Source organism: Elaeis guineensis, chromosome 1, assembly GCF_000442705.2.
Source record: "Elaeis guineensis isolate ETL-2024a chromosome 1, EG11, whole genome shotgun sequence".
In the NCBI taxonomy this organism is placed as follows: Eukaryota; Viridiplantae; Streptophyta; class Magnoliopsida; order Arecales; family Arecaceae; genus Elaeis; species Elaeis guineensis.
Window position 1 is genome coordinate 105,703,465 of NC_025993.2, and position 19,173 is coordinate 105,722,637.

General features: G+C 38.9%; 1 protein-coding gene and 1 long non-coding RNA gene across 2 annotated transcripts in view; one reads left to right on the forward strand and one right to left on the reverse strand.

Moving 5' to 3' along the window:
- Window positions 1-3,221, reverse strand: part of LOC140856455 (uncharacterized) — a 14,948-nt gene extending 11,727 nt beyond the window's left edge. The window contains exons 1-2 of the mRNA XM_073253763.1: window positions 2,231-3,221; window positions 502-2,137 (exon numbers count right to left, since the gene is read on the reverse strand). Of these exons, the coding sequence (XP_073109864.1) occupies window positions 502-2,137; window positions 2,231-3,221 (2,627 nt within the window). The remainder of the gene's footprint in view (window positions 1-501; window positions 2,138-2,230) is intronic.
- LOC105038281 (pentatricopeptide repeat-containing protein At5g04780, mitochondrial) lies at window positions 516-18,348 on the forward strand. Its single transcript, XR_012141650.1, has 4 exons — window positions 516-14,216; window positions 14,293-16,186; window positions 16,658-16,860; window positions 17,656-18,348. It is a non-coding gene; the product is annotated as a pentatricopeptide repeat-containing protein At5g04780, mitochondrial (long non-coding RNA).
- Window positions 18,349-19,173: the final 825 nt, after the last annotated feature.

Here is a 19,173-nt window from a genome sequence, read left to right on the forward strand (position 1 = left end):
GGTGGAGCCCGGCTCCCGTGGGAGTCCGGACAGAGCTGCACTTGCTGTCGGCGGTGGAGCCCGGCTCCCGTAGGAGTCCGGGCGGAGCTGCACTTGCTGTCGGCGGTGGAGCCCGGCTCCCGTAGGAGTCCGGGCAGAGCTGCTCTTGCTGTCGTCGGTGGAGCCCGGCTCCCGTGGGAGTCCGGCCAGAGCTGCACTTGCTGTCGGCGGTGGAGCCCGGCTCCCGTGGGAGTCCGAGCGGAGCTGCACTTGCTGTCGGCGGTGGAGCCCGGCTCCCGTGGGAGTCCGGGCAGAGCTGCTCTTGCTGTCGTCGGTGGAGCCCGGCTCCCGTGGGAGTCCGGGCAGAGCTGCACTTGCTGTCGGCGGTGGAGCCCGGCTCCCGTAGGAGTCCGGGCAGAGCTGCACTTGCTGTCGTCGGTGGAGCCCGGCTCCCGTGGGAATCCGGGCGGAGCTGCGCTGATGTCGATTCCGTTGAGGGTTTCGGCTGTGGGTATTTTATACCCAACAGCACTGATGGAGAGCAGCTGTGAATTCTGTATCTTTGAAAGTGCATCTGCAGCCGCATTCTCTTTTTCTCGTTTATAGCATTTGTCAAAGTCATATCCCAACAGTTTTGTTAACCAGATATGTTGGCTAGGTGTATTCAATCTTTGTTCCAAAAGGAATTTTAAGCTTTTGTGGTCTGTTCTAACTATAAAATATCTTTTTACCAAATAATGAGCCCACCTTGCCACAGCTAGCACTAATGCAAGCATCTCCTTCTCATAGGTGGATAATGATAAATGTTTATCAGAGAAAGTCTTACTTAAGTAAGCAATTGGATGTCCAATTTGCATGAGAACAGCCCCCATCCCAGTTCCACTAGCATCTGTCTTTATAGTAAATGGTAGGAAAAAATTTGGTAATGCTAAAATTGGAGTTTGTGCTAGTACCGTTTTGAGCTGCTGGAAGGATGCTTCAGCCTCACTACTCCACTTAAAATCCACTTTCTTCAGTAAGTTAGTCAAAAGTTTATTGATCTGTCCAAATTTAGCAATAAATCTTCTATAATAGCTAGCCAAACCCAAAAAACTCCATAGCTGCTTGACTGAAACTGGTTTGGGCCACTCAACTATCGCTGCAATCTTCTTTGGATCAGTTGCAACTCCTTCAGCTCTGATTATGTGCCCTAAATATTCTACTTGTTTCCCACCAAAGGTACATTTACTTTTTTTAGCATACAATCTGTTTTTCCTGAGAGTGTGCAAAATTTGTTGAAGGTGTACTAAATGTTGTTCCATATTCTGACTGTAAACCAGAATATCATCGAAGAAAACAAGCACAAACTTCCTCAAAAATTTTTCAAAGACTTCATTCATAATCCTTTGAAATGTCGAGGGGGCATTTGTGAGTCCAAAAGGCATGACAAGGAACTCATAATGCCCATAATGAGTTCTAAATGCTGTCTTATGAATATTTGATTTGAACATCCTGACTTGATGATACCCTGACCTTAAATCAAGCTTAGAGAAAATAGTAGCACCATGTAGTTCATCTAGGAGTTCCTCTATTATAGGTATAGGGTATTTGTCCTTGATGGTATTCTTGTTTAGCTCCCTATAATCAATGCATATTCTCCATGTATTGTCTTTCTTCTTAACTAAGATCACTGGTGAAGCATAAGGACTTGAGCTATACTGAATGACTCCATTCTCCATCATTTTCTTAATTAATTCCTCAATCACATCCTTTTGCAGAGTAGAATGTTTGTATGGCTTGATGTTAATTGGTTGTGTCCCTTCTTTCAAATTTATCCTGTGATCAAAAATTCTGAAAGGTGGTAGAGTTTTAGGCTCCTGGAATACATCCTCATAGGTCTGTAGCAAATCCTGTAACTGATATTCAGCTGCTCCTTCCTTAAGTGACACTGCTGAATTGTCAGATTTCTCTAGGTCCAAAGTTCTCATTAGGCACAAATATACCTCTGAATATGCATTCCTTTTAAGTAGCAACTGATTGGGTTGTTGTGGCTCTATTGATGCGATTTGGAAGGAGCCAAGACCTTGTAGAGTGACTAGCCGCTGTTGCCACCAAAATTCCATTTTAAATTGCTTGAAATTCCACTTGATATCTCCCAAAGTAAATAGCCATTGCACCCCTAAAATCATGTCACACCTACTAAGAGGTAGCAAGTAAACTGATCATTCGAATTGTATTCCCTGCATGGACCATTGGAAAGTGTCATATTTACTAGCACACTTCAGCTTTGCACCATTTGCTACTTCTACTGACAGGGGATCAATTTTCTTAGTTGTACACCCAACCCTTTTGACTAAAGACACATCCAAGAAATTGTGTGCTGCCTGAATCCACCAGTATATGATCATTCTCTTCTTGTACCATCCTTGTAACCTCCTTGTCTGACTGTCTTGATTACTCATCTTTCCCAACAAGGCATGAACAGATATATGAGGTGTTTCATCTTTAACATCCTCAATGGCTGAAATGTCACCAGCTTCTTGTACTTCTTCCTCAAGTTCATCTGGTTCATGTAAATAAAGTCTGTAAAGATGTTTCCTCTGACATTTGTGCCCTGGGATGAACTTTTCTTCACACCACATGCATAAACCTTTAGCTTTCCTATCATCCATCTCCTTAGCTGATACTCCTTGTCTAGTTGACTTGGTATTAGCCTCAACCAATTTTCTAACTGGTGGTGTGGGTAGCAATCCTGGAGAAGATGAAGGTGGAAGAATTGCCCTATTTTGGTTGGTGTTTCCCTTGTATGGCACCCAAGATGCAGTTCTTGGACTATCATGAGGGTTGCTGCACTTCACTTCACTGTTTATTACCTTAGGTGATGTTCTCATAACCCCTTTTTTCTTGGCATCCCAAGCTGCACTTTGAAGCTTAGCACAAGAATATGCTTGTTGCAATGTTTTTGGAGAAAACAACCTCACATGCATTTCCAATGAATCTTCCAAACCCCTTAAGAAAAAACTCATAGCAAGATCCTTTGATATATTGGTTTTACTCAAAAGAACATCAAAAGCTTGTATATATTCACTAAGAGTGCCTGTTTGCTGCAATCTTTTGAAGTCAGACACAGGGTCCTCGAAGGCCCCTTCATGAAATCTAATCAACAATCCTTCAACAAATTCTTTCCAGCTTGGAATCATCAAAGAATCCCTATTTCTCATCCAATTTTGATACCATTGCAAAGCTTGGCCATCAAGATGCATTGAGGCTAACTTAACATGCATATTATTAGGGGTTCCATCTAAAGAAAAGAATTGTTCACGATGACAAATCCAACCCTCAACTTCATCTCCACTAAATCTAAAAAATTCCACCTTGGAGAACCTAGTAGGAGCTTGATAAGTAGGAGGGTTTGTGTTGGTGTTACCTGATGTGTGATATCCTATTTTTAAAATAGAGCCCATCTAAGTTTGGCCCATCAGGCCCACAGCAGGCCAAAAAAAAAAAAGGAACGAAGACTCCCGTTGGGAGTCTTTTTCTTCCCTGAGCTCGACTAGGAGAAGGCCTCCTAGGGCCAACGAGGGACCCTAGGAAGAGTCCTATAAATCCCCCCTCTCATCTATGGTCTGCTACGGCGAACACCAGTTTTCCCTTCTCCTTCTCTCCAAATTTTCTCGTTGAAGCCGTCTGCGCCCTCTTTGTGTTTGCCTCAAATTCTCGTCGGAGACCTCACCGGAGTTGAAGGTAAGTCCCAATCCTCTTTCATCTCTTCCTTCTCCTCCTTCCTATGGCTTTATACACCCTCACCGGCCGTCGGGCTCGTCGGAAAATCCATGAAAAGGCAAGGCCCTATTTTGCTCTGTTCGGCCGAGCCTTTCCTCTCCCTTTTTTCGACCACCGGCGCCATCATTTATGGTGTCTCACCCTTAGGATTAGACTCCCACCCCTCTACTTGTCATCCTTGAGAGGCTTTGGCCGCCGGCGACCGGCCAATGACCGAAAAATAAAAGAAAAGGGGCGGATCCCCTGTTTTTCATTTTCTTTCTAATTTTTCGTCGGTCGAACCATGCCGCTGGCCATCTCTTGCTCTACCGCCGCCTCCACCTGCTGCCAGACCTCTGGCCGTGCCGCCACACCTCCGGTCGTGCCGCCACACCTCATCGGAGCATGAGCCACCAAGTTCCCTCCTCCTCTGGTCCTCCCTTGTTCAGCCAAGGAAGAGGAAAGAAAGAAGAAAAGAAGAAGAGAAGAAAAAGAAAAAGAAGAAAAAGAAAAAAAGAGAAAAAGAAGAAAAAGAAAAAAATAAGAAAAAAATAAGGAAAAAAAGAGAAGAGACAGAATTTTCTCTCTCCTCCTCTTTCTTTCTACTTTCTCTCTCTAAAATTTTTTCTACTTTCTCTCTTTAGAATTTCTCTCTCCTTCTTTCTCTCTCTAAGATGATCTATAGATCCCGTATCGAACCATCTTTTTCTCTTATGGGGATCTATGTTGACCTCAGTGAGATGATCCCGAATCGATTCAGTGTCTGAATGATCTATCGAACTGGTCATCCAGTCAACCACTTTCTGTTATTATTTAATTTTATTGAATTTATGGAATGAAATTGATCTTGATTTAATATGTTAAATAGGATAACCCGATTCAATTAAGGAAAACTAAAGATTTAGAGCGATCGATGTAAGTGGATCTTACACTCCTTATTTATTTTTAAATAATCATATTTTTCATGCAAAGAATTATTGTTGATGAAATTATATTTTTCATAAATTAAGGATTAGCATATGTGATGTGAAAAAGTATGTTTTATTATGAGCATTGATTTCATGAATGTGTTTTATGAAAATAGTATGATTATAAAGCATAAATTTTATTATTTTCCATCTATGTATATATATATTTTAAGAAAAATATATAAAGATTTCAAAGACTCTCAGATAGCTATGAACGAATCCCTTCGGGAAGGTCGATATCTGGAGCTTGCATCCATAAGAACACAGGCCCTGTCAGTGGGTATAAAGTTGGCATACGAAATATGAACTTGTCGATTAAGAATACTGACCCTGTCACGGATATAAAGTGATCATAGCACGAATATCTGTGAGCAAGATTTAGAAATATGAATGGACACATGACAAGAATGATTTACGAAACATGTTTATGAAATATTTATGATTTATGCATGCGTGATTAGTTTATGATTTGTTTTATTATATGTTCTATGAAATACTTTATTTTGATATTATCTATTATTTTCTAAATAGTGCATTATCATAGCAAACTTATGCTTGATCCGGTAAGGAAGCGCAAGTTCTGTTTACTGAGCTAGTGTAGCTCATATTCTTTTTGTTTTTTTTTTATACAGAAGAATAAAGTTAGGACCGACAAAAAAAATTCAGGCTTGAGAATCTGTGAAGCAAGCTTGGAAATTTTGTAGCTGAAGTTTAGTTATTTGATGATCACGAACTTATAGTAAATAATTATGAATTTTGAGATATGGATTTGTATTTGATTTTGGATTAAGATGCTCTGAACCAATTTTGGTTTAATTAAGAATTTGAATAGAATCTTTTTATTTCTTTTATTTATGATACATTTATTTTTATAATTAAGAAAATGAATGTGGCTTCGTGTTATCGAGGGCTGCATCCCTTGATAGCATGGCCGTGTTATGTCTCGGATTTGGGGTGTGACATTTTATGGTGTCAGAGCTATAGGTTTGATCGAGGGTAGACTTAAAGTCTAGTAATGGATAGATAGATCTCGTTTAGCTAGATCATATTTAATAGAACAAGAATAGATAAGTTTTTCCTTAAAGTTCTTGTTGCTCAATTAAGGAAGTTAATTAATGCTAGTATTTTTAGGTGACAATGAGCAACACAGAGAATGAAGTCTCAATGAATCCTACCAGTAGAAAGAGAGGAGCAAGAAGAACTACGAGGGGAGATGCCAATCAATTTGCTGAGCATGCTCCTAATGCGCCAGCTACTCAGGCAGATATTGTTGGAGTATGCCAAGTGGTGGCTCAGTTTATTCAGCAATAACAACAGACACAAGCCGCTCCTCAATTTGCACCATCTTTAGAGTCATTCTATGAAAGGTTTAGAAGGCTTAATCCACCACTGTTTGAGGGTGGACCTGACCCTTTAGTTGCAGAGACATGGATTCGAGAGATGGAAAAGATCTTCGATGCCCTACAGTATCCTGAGAATGTGAAGGTCAAATTAGCCATACTTATGCTGAAAGAAAACGCCGAGTTTTGGTGGATTGCAATAAAGGCTGTCTATGAGAATATCGATGATCAGTTAATTTGGGAATAGTTTAAAAACATATTTTATGATCAATACTTCCCCGGGACAATGAGATTAGTAAAGGAGAATGAGTTATTGGCTTTGAGGCAAAAAGATGAAATGACAGTATTAGAGTATGCAAATAAATTCAATGAGTTAGATCGTTTCTGCCACCAGCTTATGGAGTTCGAAGGGAGCAAAGCTAATAGATTTGAGCAAGGATTAAGATATGGGATTCGGTCTTGATTGTCTTCTCATATTTTTAATGATTATAAAGATGTTGTAGAACGAGCCTTGAAAGTGGAATCCGAGATAAAAAGATCAGAATAGGAGAGGAATAACAAAAAGAGATCGAGATCAATAGAAAATTTAAATGATCAACAGAAAAATTCTACTAATATTGCAGAGAATAATAAAGAAGCTATGATCTGTAAATATTGTGGTAAAAATCATTATGGACCTTATCTCAAAAAGCTGGGAGCATGTTTTTCATGCGACAGAATAGGACATATAGCGCGAGATTGTCCTATTAAGAAAAAGGATAGTTCAAAGATTTCCAAGCTAGCAGATCAGAAACAGCAAGGAAATGCATGGGTATTCGCCTTGACTCAACAAGATGTCAGTACAAGCAATCAAGTAGTTACAGGTACCATTCTAGTCATCTCATAGATGCTCATATGCTATTTGATTATGAATTTTCTTATTCCTTTACATCTTCCAAGTAATAACTATATGGAATTGATAAGCCACTCTATGTTATATTTTTTCTTAGGAAAGTTATTTCTATCAATGCCTTCTTAAAAAAAAAGTTATCTCATTTTAGATAGGGAAGTTAAGATTGATGGAACTTGATCTAAGAGTATAGTAAAGATAATATGAAGATGAGGATCTCTATTGGTAAAAGAGTGAACATATACCAAATTTCGAGGATGAAATTTTTTTTAGGAGGGTAGAATGTGATATCCTATTTTTAAAATAGAGCCCATCTAAGTTTGGCTTATCAGGCCCACAGCAGGCAAAAAAAAAAAAAAGAGAACGAAGATTCCCAACGGGAGTCTTCTTCCCCAAGCTTGATTAGGAGAAGGCCTCCTAAGGCCAATAAGGGACCTTAGGAAGAGTCCTATAAATCCCCCCTCTTCCTCTATGGTCTAATATGGTGAACACTGATTTTCCCTTCTCCTTCTCTCCGGATTTTTTTGTTGAAGCCGTCCGTGCCCTCTTCGTGTTTGCCTCAAATTCTCACTGGAGGCCTCATCGGAGTCGAAGGTAAGCCCCGACCCTCCTTTATCTCTTCCTTCTCCTTCCCATGGCTTCGTGCATCCTCGCCGGCCGTTGGGCTCGTCGGAAAATCCATGAAAAGGCGAGGTCTTGTTTTGCTCTGTTCGACCAAGCCTTCTCTTTCCCTTTTTCCAGCCACCGGTGCCGTCGTTTATGGCATCTCACCCTTAGGATTGGACCTCCACCCCTCTACTTGTCATCCCCGAGTGGCCTTGGCTGCCGGCGACCGACCAATGATCAGAAAACAAAAAAAAAAGGGGCGGATCCCTTATTTTCCGTTTTCTTTCTAATTTCTCGCCGGTTGAACCATGCCACCGGCCATCTCTGGCTCCACCGCCGCCTCCACCTGCTGCCGGACCTCCGGCCGTGCTGCCACACCTCATTGGAGCATGAGCCACCAAGTTCCCCCGCCCTCCTGGTCCTCCCCTGTTCCGCCAAGGAAGAGGAAAGAAAGAAGAAAAGAAAAAGAGAAGAAAAAGCAAAAGAAGAAAAAGAAAAAAAAAGAAGAAAAGAAAAAAAAGAAAAAGAAAAAGAAAAAAAAGAGAAGAAAAAAAAGAGAAGAAAGAGAATTTCCCTCTCTCTCTTCCTCTTTCTCTCTAGAATTTCTCTCTCTATTTTCTCTCTCTAAAATTTCTCTCTCCTCCTTTCTCTGTCTAAGAAGACCTATAGATCCTGTATCGGGCCATCTTTTCCTCTTATGGAGACCTATGTTGACCTCAGTGAGATGACTTCGAATCGATTCAGTGCTCGAATGGTCTACCAGACTGATCATCCAGTCAATCACTTTCTGTTATTATTTAATTTTATTAAATTTATAGAATAAAAATTGATCTTGATTTAATATTTTAAATAGGATTACCTGATTCAATTAAGGAAGACTAAAGATCTAGAGCGATCGATGTAAGTGGATCTTACGCTCTTTATTTATTTTTAAATAATCATGTTTTTCATGCAAAAAATTATTATTGATGAAATTATATTTTTCATAAATTAAGGATCAGCATATGTGATGTGAAAAAGCATGTTTTATTATGAGTATTGATTTCATAAATGCGTTTTATGAAAATAGCATGATTATGAAGCATGAATTTTATTGTTTTTCATCTATGTATATGTATGTTTTAAGAAAAATATATAAAGATTTCAAAGACTCTCAGATAGCTATGAATGAATTCTTTCGAAAAAGTCGACATTCGGAGCTTGCATCCATGAGAACACAGACCCTGCCAGCGGGTATAAAGTTGGCATACGAAACATGAACTTATCGAATAAAAATACTAGCCTTGTCACGGATATAAAGTGACCATAGCACGAATATCTGTGAGCAAGATTTAGAAACATGACATGGACACATAACAAGAATGATTTACGAAACATGTTTATGAAATGTTCATGATTTATGCAGGCATGATTGTTTTATGACTTGTTTTATTATATGTTCTATAAAATACTTTATTTTGTATTATCTGTTATTTTCTAAATAGTGCATTATCATGGAAAACTTATGCTTGATCTGGTGAGGAAGCACAAATTTTATTTACTGGGCTAGTATAGCTCATATTTTTTTTATTTTTTTTTTTTATACAGAGAAATAAGGTTAGGATCGGTAAAAAAAATTCAGGCTTGAGAATCTGCGAAGCAAGCTTGAAAATTTTGTAGCTGAAGTTTAGTTATTTGATGATCACGAACTTATAGTAAATAATTATGAATTTTGAGATATGAGTTTGTATTTGATTTTGGATTTAGATGTTCTGAATCAATTTTGGTTTAATTAAGAATTTGAATAGAATCTTTTTATTTCTTTTATTTATGATATATTTATTTTTATAATTAAGAAAATGAATGTGGTTTCGTGTTATCGAGGGCTGCATCCCTTGATAGCATGGTCATGTTATGTCCCGGATTTGGGATGTGACATTTTATGGTATCAGAGCTATAGGTTTGATCAAGAGTAGACTTAAAATCTAGTAATGGGTAGATAGATCTCGTTTAGCTAGATCATATTTAATTGAACAAGAATAGATAAGTTTTTCTTAAAGTTCTTGTTGCTCATTTAAGGAAGTAAATTAATGCTAGTATTTTTAGTGACAATGAGCAACAAAGAGAATGAAGTCTCATTAAATCCTGCCAGTAGAAAGAGAAGAGCAAGAAGAACTACGAGGGAAGATGCCAATCAGTTTGCTGAGCATGCTCCTAATGCGCCAGCCACTCAGGCAGATATTGCTGGAGTATGCCAAGTGGTGGCTCAGCTTATTCAGCAACAACAACAGACGAGCTTCTCAATCTATACCATCCTTAGAGTCATACTATGAGAGATTTAGAAGGCTTAATCCATCACTGTTTGAGGGTGGACCTGATCCTTTAGTTGCAGAGACATGGATTCGAGAGATGGAGAAGATGTTCGATGCCCTACAGTATCCTGAGAACATGAAGGTCGAATTAGCCATACCTATGCTGAAAAGAAACGTCGAGTTTTGGTGGATTGCAATAAAGGTTGTCTATGAGAATATCGATGACCAGTTAATTTGGGAGTTTAAAAACATATTTTATGATCAATACTTCTCCGGGACAATGAGATTAGTAAAGGAGAATGAGTTCTTGGCTTTAAGGCAAAAAGATGAAATGACAGTATTAGAGTATGCAAATAAATTCAATGAGTTAGGCCATTTCTGTCCCCAGCTTATAGAGTCCGAAAGGAGCAAGCTAATAGATTTGAGCAAGGATTAAGATATGGGATTCGGTCTCGATTGTCTTCTCATATTTTTAATGATTATAAAGATGTTTTAGAACGAGCCTTGAAAGTGGAATCCGAGATAAAAAGATCAGAACAGGAGAGGAATAACAAAAAGAGATCGAGATCAATAGAAAATTTAAATGATCAACAGAAAAATTCTACTAATATTGCAGGGAATAATAAAGAAACTATGATCTATAAATATTGTGGCAAAAATCGTTATGGACCTTGTCTCAAAAAGCTGGGAGCATGTTTTTAATGCAGCAGAATAGGACATATGGTACGAGATTGTCCTATTAAGAAAAAGGATAGTTCAAAGACTTTCAAGCTAGCAGATCAGAAAAAACAAGAAAATACACGGGTATTCGCCTTGACTCAACAAAGTGTCAGTACAAGTAATCAAGTAGTTACAGGTACCATTCTAGTCACCTCATAGATGCTCATATACTATTTGATTATAAATTTTCTTATTCCTTTACATCTTCCAAGTAATAACTATATAGAATTGATAAGCCACTCTATGTTATATTTTCTCTTAAGAAAGTTATTTCCATCAATGCCTTGTTAAAAAAAAAAATATCCCATTTTTGATAAGGAAGTTAGGATTGATGGAACTTGATCTAAGAGTATAGTAAAGATAATATGAAGATTAGGATCCCTATTGATAAAAGAGTGAAGATATACTAAGTTTCGAGGATGAAAATTTTTTTTAGAGGGGTAGAATGTGATATCCTGTTTTTAAAATAATGCCCATCTAAGTTTGGCCCATTAGGCCCACGGCAGGCAAAAAAAAAAAAAAAAGGAACGAAGACTTTCAACGGGAGTCTTCTTCTTCCCTGAGCTCGACTAGGAGAAGGCCTCCTAGGGCCAACAAGGGATCCTAGGAAGAGTCCTATGAATCTCCCCTCTCCTCCTCTATGGTCTGCTATGGCGAACACTGATTTTTCCTTCTCTTTCTCTCCGGATTTTCCTATTGAAGCCGTCCACGCCCTCTTCGTGTTTGCCTCAAATTCTCGTCGGAGACCTCACCGGAGTCGAAGGTAAGCTCCGGCCCTCCTTTATCTCTTCCTTCCCCTCCTCATGGCTTCGTGCACCCTCGCCGACTGTCGGGCTCGTCGGAAAATCCATGAAAAGGCGAGATCCTATTCTGCTCTGTTCGATCGAGCCTTCTCTCTCCCTTTTTTCAGCCACCGACGTCGTCGTTTATGGCGTCTCACCCTTAGGATTGGACCCCCACCCCTCTACTTGTCATCCTCGAGTGGCTTTGGCCGCCGGCGACCGGCCAATGATCGGAAAACAAAAGAAAAGGGGCGGATCCTCTGTTTTCCGTTTTCTTTCTAATTTCTCGCCAGTCGAACCATGCCGCCGGCCATCTCTGGCTCCATCGCCGCCTCCACCTGCTGTCGGACCTCCGACTGTGCCGCCACACCTCACCAGAGCACGAGCCACCAAGTTCCCCCCTCCTCTGGTCCTCCCCTGTTCGGCCAGGAAAGAGGAAAGAAAGAAGAAAAGAAGAAGAGAAGAAAAAGAAAAAGAAGAAAAAAAAAGAAAAAGAAGAAAAAAAAAGAAGAAAAAGGAAAAAAAAAGAGAAGGAAAAAAAAGAGGAGAGAATTTTTTCTCTCTTTCTCCCCCTCTTTCTCTCTACTTTCTCTCTCTAGAATTTTTTCTCTTTTTCTCTCTCTAAAATTTCTCTCTTCTCCTTTCTCTCTCTAAGAAGACCTATAGATCTCGTATCGGGCCATCTTTTCCTCTTATGGGGACCTATGTTGACCTCAGTAAGATGACCTCGAATCGATTCAATGCCTGAATGGTCTATCAGACTGGTCACCCAGTCAATCACTTTCTGCTATTATTTAATTTTATTGAATTTATGGAATGAAAATTGATTCTGATTTAATATTTTAAATAGAATTCTGTGATTCAATTAAGGAAGACTAAAGATCTAGAGCGATTGATGTAAGTGGATCTTACGCTTCTTATTTATTTTTAAATAATCATGTTTTTCATACAAAAAATTATTGTTGATGAAATTATATTTTTCATAAATTAAGGATCAACATATGTGATGTGAAAAAGCATATTTTATTATGAGCATTGATTTTATGAATGTGTTTTATTAAAATAGCATGATTATGAAGCATCAATTTTGTTATTTTTCATTTATGTATATGTATATTTTAAGAAAAATATATAAAGATTTCAAAGGCTCTCAGATAGCTATGAACGAATTTCTTCAGGAAGGTCAACATTCAGAGCTTGTATTCATAAGAACACAGGCTTTGCCAGCGGGTATAAAGTTAGCATACGAAACATGAACTTGTCGATTAAGAATACTGGCCCTGTCACGGGTATAAAGTGACCATAGCACGAATATCTGTGAGCAAGATTTAGAAACATGACATAGACACATGACAAGAATGATTTACGAAACATATTTATGAAATGTTCATGATTTATGCATGCATGATTGGTTTATGACTTGTTTTATTGTATGCTCTATGAAATGCTTTATTTTGTATTATCTGTTATTTTCTAAATAGTGCATTATCATGAAAAACTTATGCTTGATCCGATAAGGAAGCGCAAGTTCTATTTGCTGGGCTAGTATAGCTCATATTCTTTTTATTTTTTTTATACAGAGAAATAAGATTAGGACCGGCAAAGAAAATTTAGGTTTAGGAATCTGCGAAGCACGCTTGAAAATTTTGTAGCTGAAGTTTAGTTATTTGATGATTACGAACGTATAGTAAATAATTATGAATTTTGAGATATGGCTTTATATTTGATTTTGGATTTAGATGCTCTGAACCAATTTTGGTTTAATTAAGAATTTGAATAGAATCTTTTTATTTCTTTTATTTATGATACATTTGTTTTTATAATTAAGAAAATAAATGTGGCTTCGTATTATCGAGGGCTGCATCCCTTGATAGCATGGCCGTGTTATGTCCCGAATTTGGGGTGTGATATGATGGGCTTCCATCTTGCAATTTCTGCATCACCTCGCTCTGCTGCCGCGATAATTGCAATATCATGTCCTCCATTCTGCTCAAAGCTCCTTCAATGGTTTCAATCCTTTGAAATGTGTCCTTTGTGGACTGCCGCAGTGACTCCACATGGTGCAACTCAATCCCTCTGGTGTTATCCGCCATTGCTGCTGGCTTAAGATGCCCATAGGTGCGAAGACAGTGGCTCTGATACCAATTGGAGTGGGTGGAATTGTAGATAGGATTTGAAAATTCAAAAATGCAAGAACTAAGTTCAGAAGAGAAGAAAGTGGGGAGGGAAAGAGGCTTAGTTTCTTATTTCATTCTCAGAATGATTTACAATGTTCAGAGCCAACTTATTTATAGCAGTAGATGCTCAAATTGGTACAACACCTTACAACTAATCCAACAAACTCTGTTATATTGTTATTACAACAACAAATTCTATTATTAGCTAGCTAACATTTGAACCTAACTAACATTTAAACTTTGTTGAATATGCACCTTGCCTTCCGTTGTAATCCTGAGTTTCACCTGCTGCACCATGGTCCACCCCAATCACCTTTTTAAAAAAGATGCATCATCTTTTTTTGCTGGACTCTTTTCACTGTGGACATATATGACCCTTTCCACTGCCTGTCCAAGATATACTCAAATAGAGTAATGCACGGAAGAAAAGGAAGATGGTATGCCTCTACAGCAAGATGATACCCCAAATAAACAAATTTAATACCTCTATTAGCTTTTGTGCAAGTCATTCCTAAAACCATATTATCTAGCAACAAATGTGTCATATTGGGAATCTTCAAGTAATTTACTTTTGTTATTCATTATGACAATATTCATAAAGGTGAAAACTACTACTTATCATGGCTTCTGTAATTACAACTCTCCTGTAAACCAGAATATAAAAGTGTTGATGTACACATGCAGGAAATTCTGTTGTATCGGTTATAATTTTTGTGGTGCAGTGTTTTTTTTTTCTTTTTCTTTTTTTCATGAAAAGGGAGGCAGTTAAGCTACCCATCTTTTTATTAAAAATTGTAAGTAGTGGTGCAGTCAACAATAGTGGTCTGATTTTTGAGCCTTCAGATAAAGGACAGCTTGTCTTGGTTGATGCTTGCATTACCATTGTATTCGGATTGCAAGATCTCCCTCACCTATGTGCAAAAAGAAGTTCATAGTGTTAGGGAGGAGCTTTCCATGGTTTAGCTTTTCAAGATGGTATGCTCAGAGATATCCTCACATGCAACATCCTCATCATTCATCAACCTGTACTTCAAATGTGGCCATATTGAATTGGCTCATCATGTCTTTGGTAGGATGCATGTCCAAAGGATAGTTTCACGGAGTACCATGATTGCTGGACATACGCATATATTACAGAGAGGACAGAAAAGCACTGAAGCTTTTCTTGCTGTTGCATTGAGAAGTGATACCACTCAGTGAATTTTCTCTATCTAGTTTCCTCCGTGCAATTGCTGACTGATGTGCTGTTATTGAGAACAAACAGTTCAGACTGCAATGGGTTCTAATTTGTTTGCTGGAGCTGCAGGTCTTCATTTTTTATGCAAAACGTAATATGATCAATGATGCATGCTGTGTTTTCGACAAAATGCCAAAAAAAAAAAAAAATCATCAGTTGCATGGAGTTCACTGGTTGCAGGCTATGTGCAAAATGATCTTCATGAGAAGGCCTTGAGGTTATTCTGTAAAGCACAGTGGATTGGAGTGGGGTTGACACAGTATGCACTATCTACTATTCTTAGTGCCGGTGCGAGCCTAGCAGCAACAATTGAAGGGACACAGTTACACGCATTTTCAGTAAGAAGTGGTTTGGATACTGATGTCTTTGTGGTCACTGCTCTTATTGATGTCTAGTCCCATTGTGGACATGTAGAGGAGGCATACTTTTTGCCGATATGGAAGACGAGCATTTTGTGGTATGCAATGGGTGCTGGTTTTTCCAGGCATGCTTGTTTCTGTGAAGCCATGCTTCTTTTTTGAGAAAATGCAGCAGTGTGGAATGCACCTAAATGAGGTTACTAATATCTTGGTGCTGTCTGCTTGAAGCCATTTCAGTTTAGTTGAGAAGTGCTGCCATCATTTTGATCTCTTGATGAGATGTTGGTGCAACCTAATGTCCACTATTCTTGCATGGTTGACATTCTTGGCCTGGCTGGTCAGATTGATGAAGCTCAGTAATTGATTCAGAGAATGCCATTTAAGTCTACTGCCTCTATGTGGAGATCCCTGCTCAGTTCATGCAGGATCCATGGAAATCTCAAATTGCCTAAAACTGTGGCTAAGCATCTCTTTGAGCTTGAACCCAATAATGTGGGAAATCATGTTTTGCTTTCAAATATATATATGCTGCGAATATAACATGGGAGACATTGCGATGCCAGGAAGCTTTTGAAAAATATTGGTACAAAAAAGGAGATGAGAAAGAGTTGGATAGAAGCAAAGGGCAAAGTCCAAATTTCTGTTGTTGGAGAGAGTAATCACACCAGATTTTTTTCTTATAAAGCTGAGAATATAGGATTTTATAAAGCTGCTGAAGCACCACAATGACAAGTTGGCACTTGTTTTCAATCTCTGTAGAGTGCCTTCTGGGATGCCAATCAGGATAGACATGAATCCTAGAGTTTGCGGAGACTGCAGTTTTTATATAAAGTGCGTATCCTCAGGGATTGCTGATAGGGAGTGTCAGGGATGCTAATCGACTTCATCATTTCAGCGGTGGGATTTTGTCCCTCCAGGGGCTTCCGGTAATAAGGAAACTTCACTTTTTTGGGGAAGTCTCAGCTGGATTCTGATATCATTTTTTAAAAAATTTTGTCATACGGTTCATATCTTCCTCCATGTACATGACCATGACTCACCTTTTTCTCCTGACATACGGATCAGCATATCCACTGATGGTCTTGTCTTATGTATTGGTGAGAGACTAGCCAAACTCACCATTTGTTTTTGATGATAGTACTCATGTCTGTGGATAATGATGATATTACTCATGTCTTATGTTACTCACCATTTTTTTTTTTAAATTTTGTCTTATGTTTATGAAGAATGACCATTTGTTTTTGATGATATTACTCAATGTCTGTGGATAATTAAGTCGCCTGACCATGCTGAAATTATTCTATTGATAGGGTTATCATTCAGCTGATAGGTAGGTGGTGTGGCCTCTGCTCTCAAGATATCTTGCCCTATTAATGCTTCTCCTGAGCCATATTGAAGCACACTTAATGAGATTTTTAATAGGGTATTTGATGAAGACTGGGAAATGAAGCATGAATGTGCTGTTTGGATGGCCATACATGAAGTGAAAAAGTTATCTCATAATAATTAGAATTATCTTATATTGGTGCATATCAATTGAGCATTTGGCTCTTCTGTTTTAATTGCAGAACTCATTGCATCTCAATAAGGGAGCAAGATTCCAACTGCCACTTATACTAGCAAGATAAAGAGAAAAGTTTGTCATGCCATGATGAGGGCCATCTGACCTGATCTGGGCTCAAGTTTGCCCTTGTTGACCATAAGTCTAGCTATGCCATCTTTATCAAAGGCTTGGCCTAAAAGAACAGTGAAGCCTCACACAAGTGGGTTGGTAAGCAGATAGTTTGACATTTTGATTACTTTTCCTCTCCTCTATTTCCCTGTAATGCTTTATTATCAAAGAATGCGATCATCGTGAACTACCATGTCATATAAGAACAAAAATATCGGCTTCACACTGTTTCTCAGTTTTTTGCTCATTAATTTATCTATTTTAAAGTTATGCCAATGAGTTTTTTTTTCTGGGAATAAAAAAGATCTTTGTAACTATTCTATTGCCTAATTTCAATGTTAAAGTTTAATCTCCTTATGAATCTTAATCAAATGTTGGCATGCAAGGTGCTCAACAGTCATTAATCTTGATTTTTGCTGCCTCCATTGATACTGATGCTCATTGCAATTTGTTTCCATCCTTGATCGCTAAAATGCTATCCGCATCAAGCACTGGTCTTGAGTTTCTACCCAGTCCAATTGAACATGCTATTTCATGGACAGTGACACATGCCACATGGTCCACCATCCACAATTTCTCATGTTAATCGCTGCCTTCCACTTGCTGATGGGCAAATGGAGGTCATGCCATGAGTAAACTTCAGATAGGTGGATCACACCCTTGCTTGCACCTGCCCCTCTATAGAACAGAATTTTCCCAATTAAATGATGCAGCTGAACTGGTCCAAACTGAAACATGAGATTAAACAGAAGCTATGGCTAAATATGATCATCATCTGAGATTGCGGGATCTTTCTGTTCCATTAGCATATTTCATGCATTGGTCTAAACCAAAATGAAGAATTTCTCTCAGCTTTCACTATCTGCTAATAAGGAATCTCCGGCTTCACTTCAGTGTCCACTTTCTCTGCTGCTAAATTTCTTTCTCGGGATGCACTGTGAAATGGGAAAAGCGGAGCTGGAGAACCATGCAAGGACATAGAAAGGTGGAATAACTCTTGAGGTCTGCTTAAGAAAAGATGGCCCTTCATCAGGTCAGCCATTTTTGGTGGACCATGCTTGCAGGTAGGGTTGATGAAGGCAGCGACTTCTCAAAGAAAAGATGTGGATGGGGTATATCATAATAAGCATTTTGTAGGGCCCAGGAATTTGTTGCCATGGAGATTGGTGGGTGTATCATTTGAGGCATCATCATCTTCAGAGGCAGGTCTATCTTGCTTGGATCCCTCACTGTGCACTCTTTGTCATGTCAGTGACAAATTTGTCCTTCAAACATGTCCTCAGGTATCCTCCCTTTCACTCCATTGTCTGGAATCCAAACTCTTTTTAGTGGCAAGAGACTCTCTTTTTGAGATACATGGGGAGTTAGTGGTTATTATTGCCATCTGGTGAATGATTTCACCAGGAGAATTTAGTGCCAGTGAACATGATCCTCGGTAGTCTGTGCATCAGTTGTTTTATTTGGTTAGTTTGTGCATCGAAGTATTAATTCTCTGGTGTTCATGTGTTAGATTTGTGCCATTTGGATAATGTGTTTAACTGTCACAATTAAATTAATACAGCAGCACATGGATCATTTGTTTTATCAGCAGACAGGAAATCTTTCTGTCGATACGGTTCCATAAATCATCCCGCAAACTTGATGTCCTTGCAACCATTCTTATGAATTCCTTTAAGATGAGTCCTATTTCCTCCTAAATGGTGATGGTCATCTTTTGGTTTCTTTCTTAGCTTCTTATCTGTATTCCCACACTGTTATGACCCAAATTAATATTCCAAAGTCATCTACCTCACATGTAAAGCTTGGTCCTTAATTAGTGAGGACTGTAAAAGATCTTGATGGTTTTCGCTCTACTCTACCCAGGTAGCCCTCTCTTTTGATGGCTCATGTCAGTCTTATTGAGTAAACCTTTCTCTTTACAGCTATCAGCCGATAGCTTTTACTACACGTACCATTTCCACAGGTCTCCCATGTGTAAATTGGAAACTTAGCCATTAGTGTGGACAATAATACTGAATGTTCAGAGGAGACAGGCCTCCAAAGCTTGGTTCTGAAGTCTAAACTATTGAGAATCCAGCTTATTATACTTGAACACTCTTGCCCATTCTGCCTGAACTTGTCTCCAAGCCATCAGCCAGAGCAACTTTGTCACATCCTATGTGGGGTGTGAGCCCACTTGCAACTCAAAATTAGACTTTTCTTCCCAAAGAACAGAAAGGAGACCAACAGTAAATATAGAAATAAAAGCAAAGGACATAAAGATCCCCAGATGTCTTCTCTTTTATTCTTGCTGGCACCCCCACTGTGATATGATGATATTTCTTTCATATCATGGTCTTCACCGTAGCCATGCACCAGAACCCACCTCATCACACCGCTATTCACTTCACAGACACCACAAGAGATCACCAG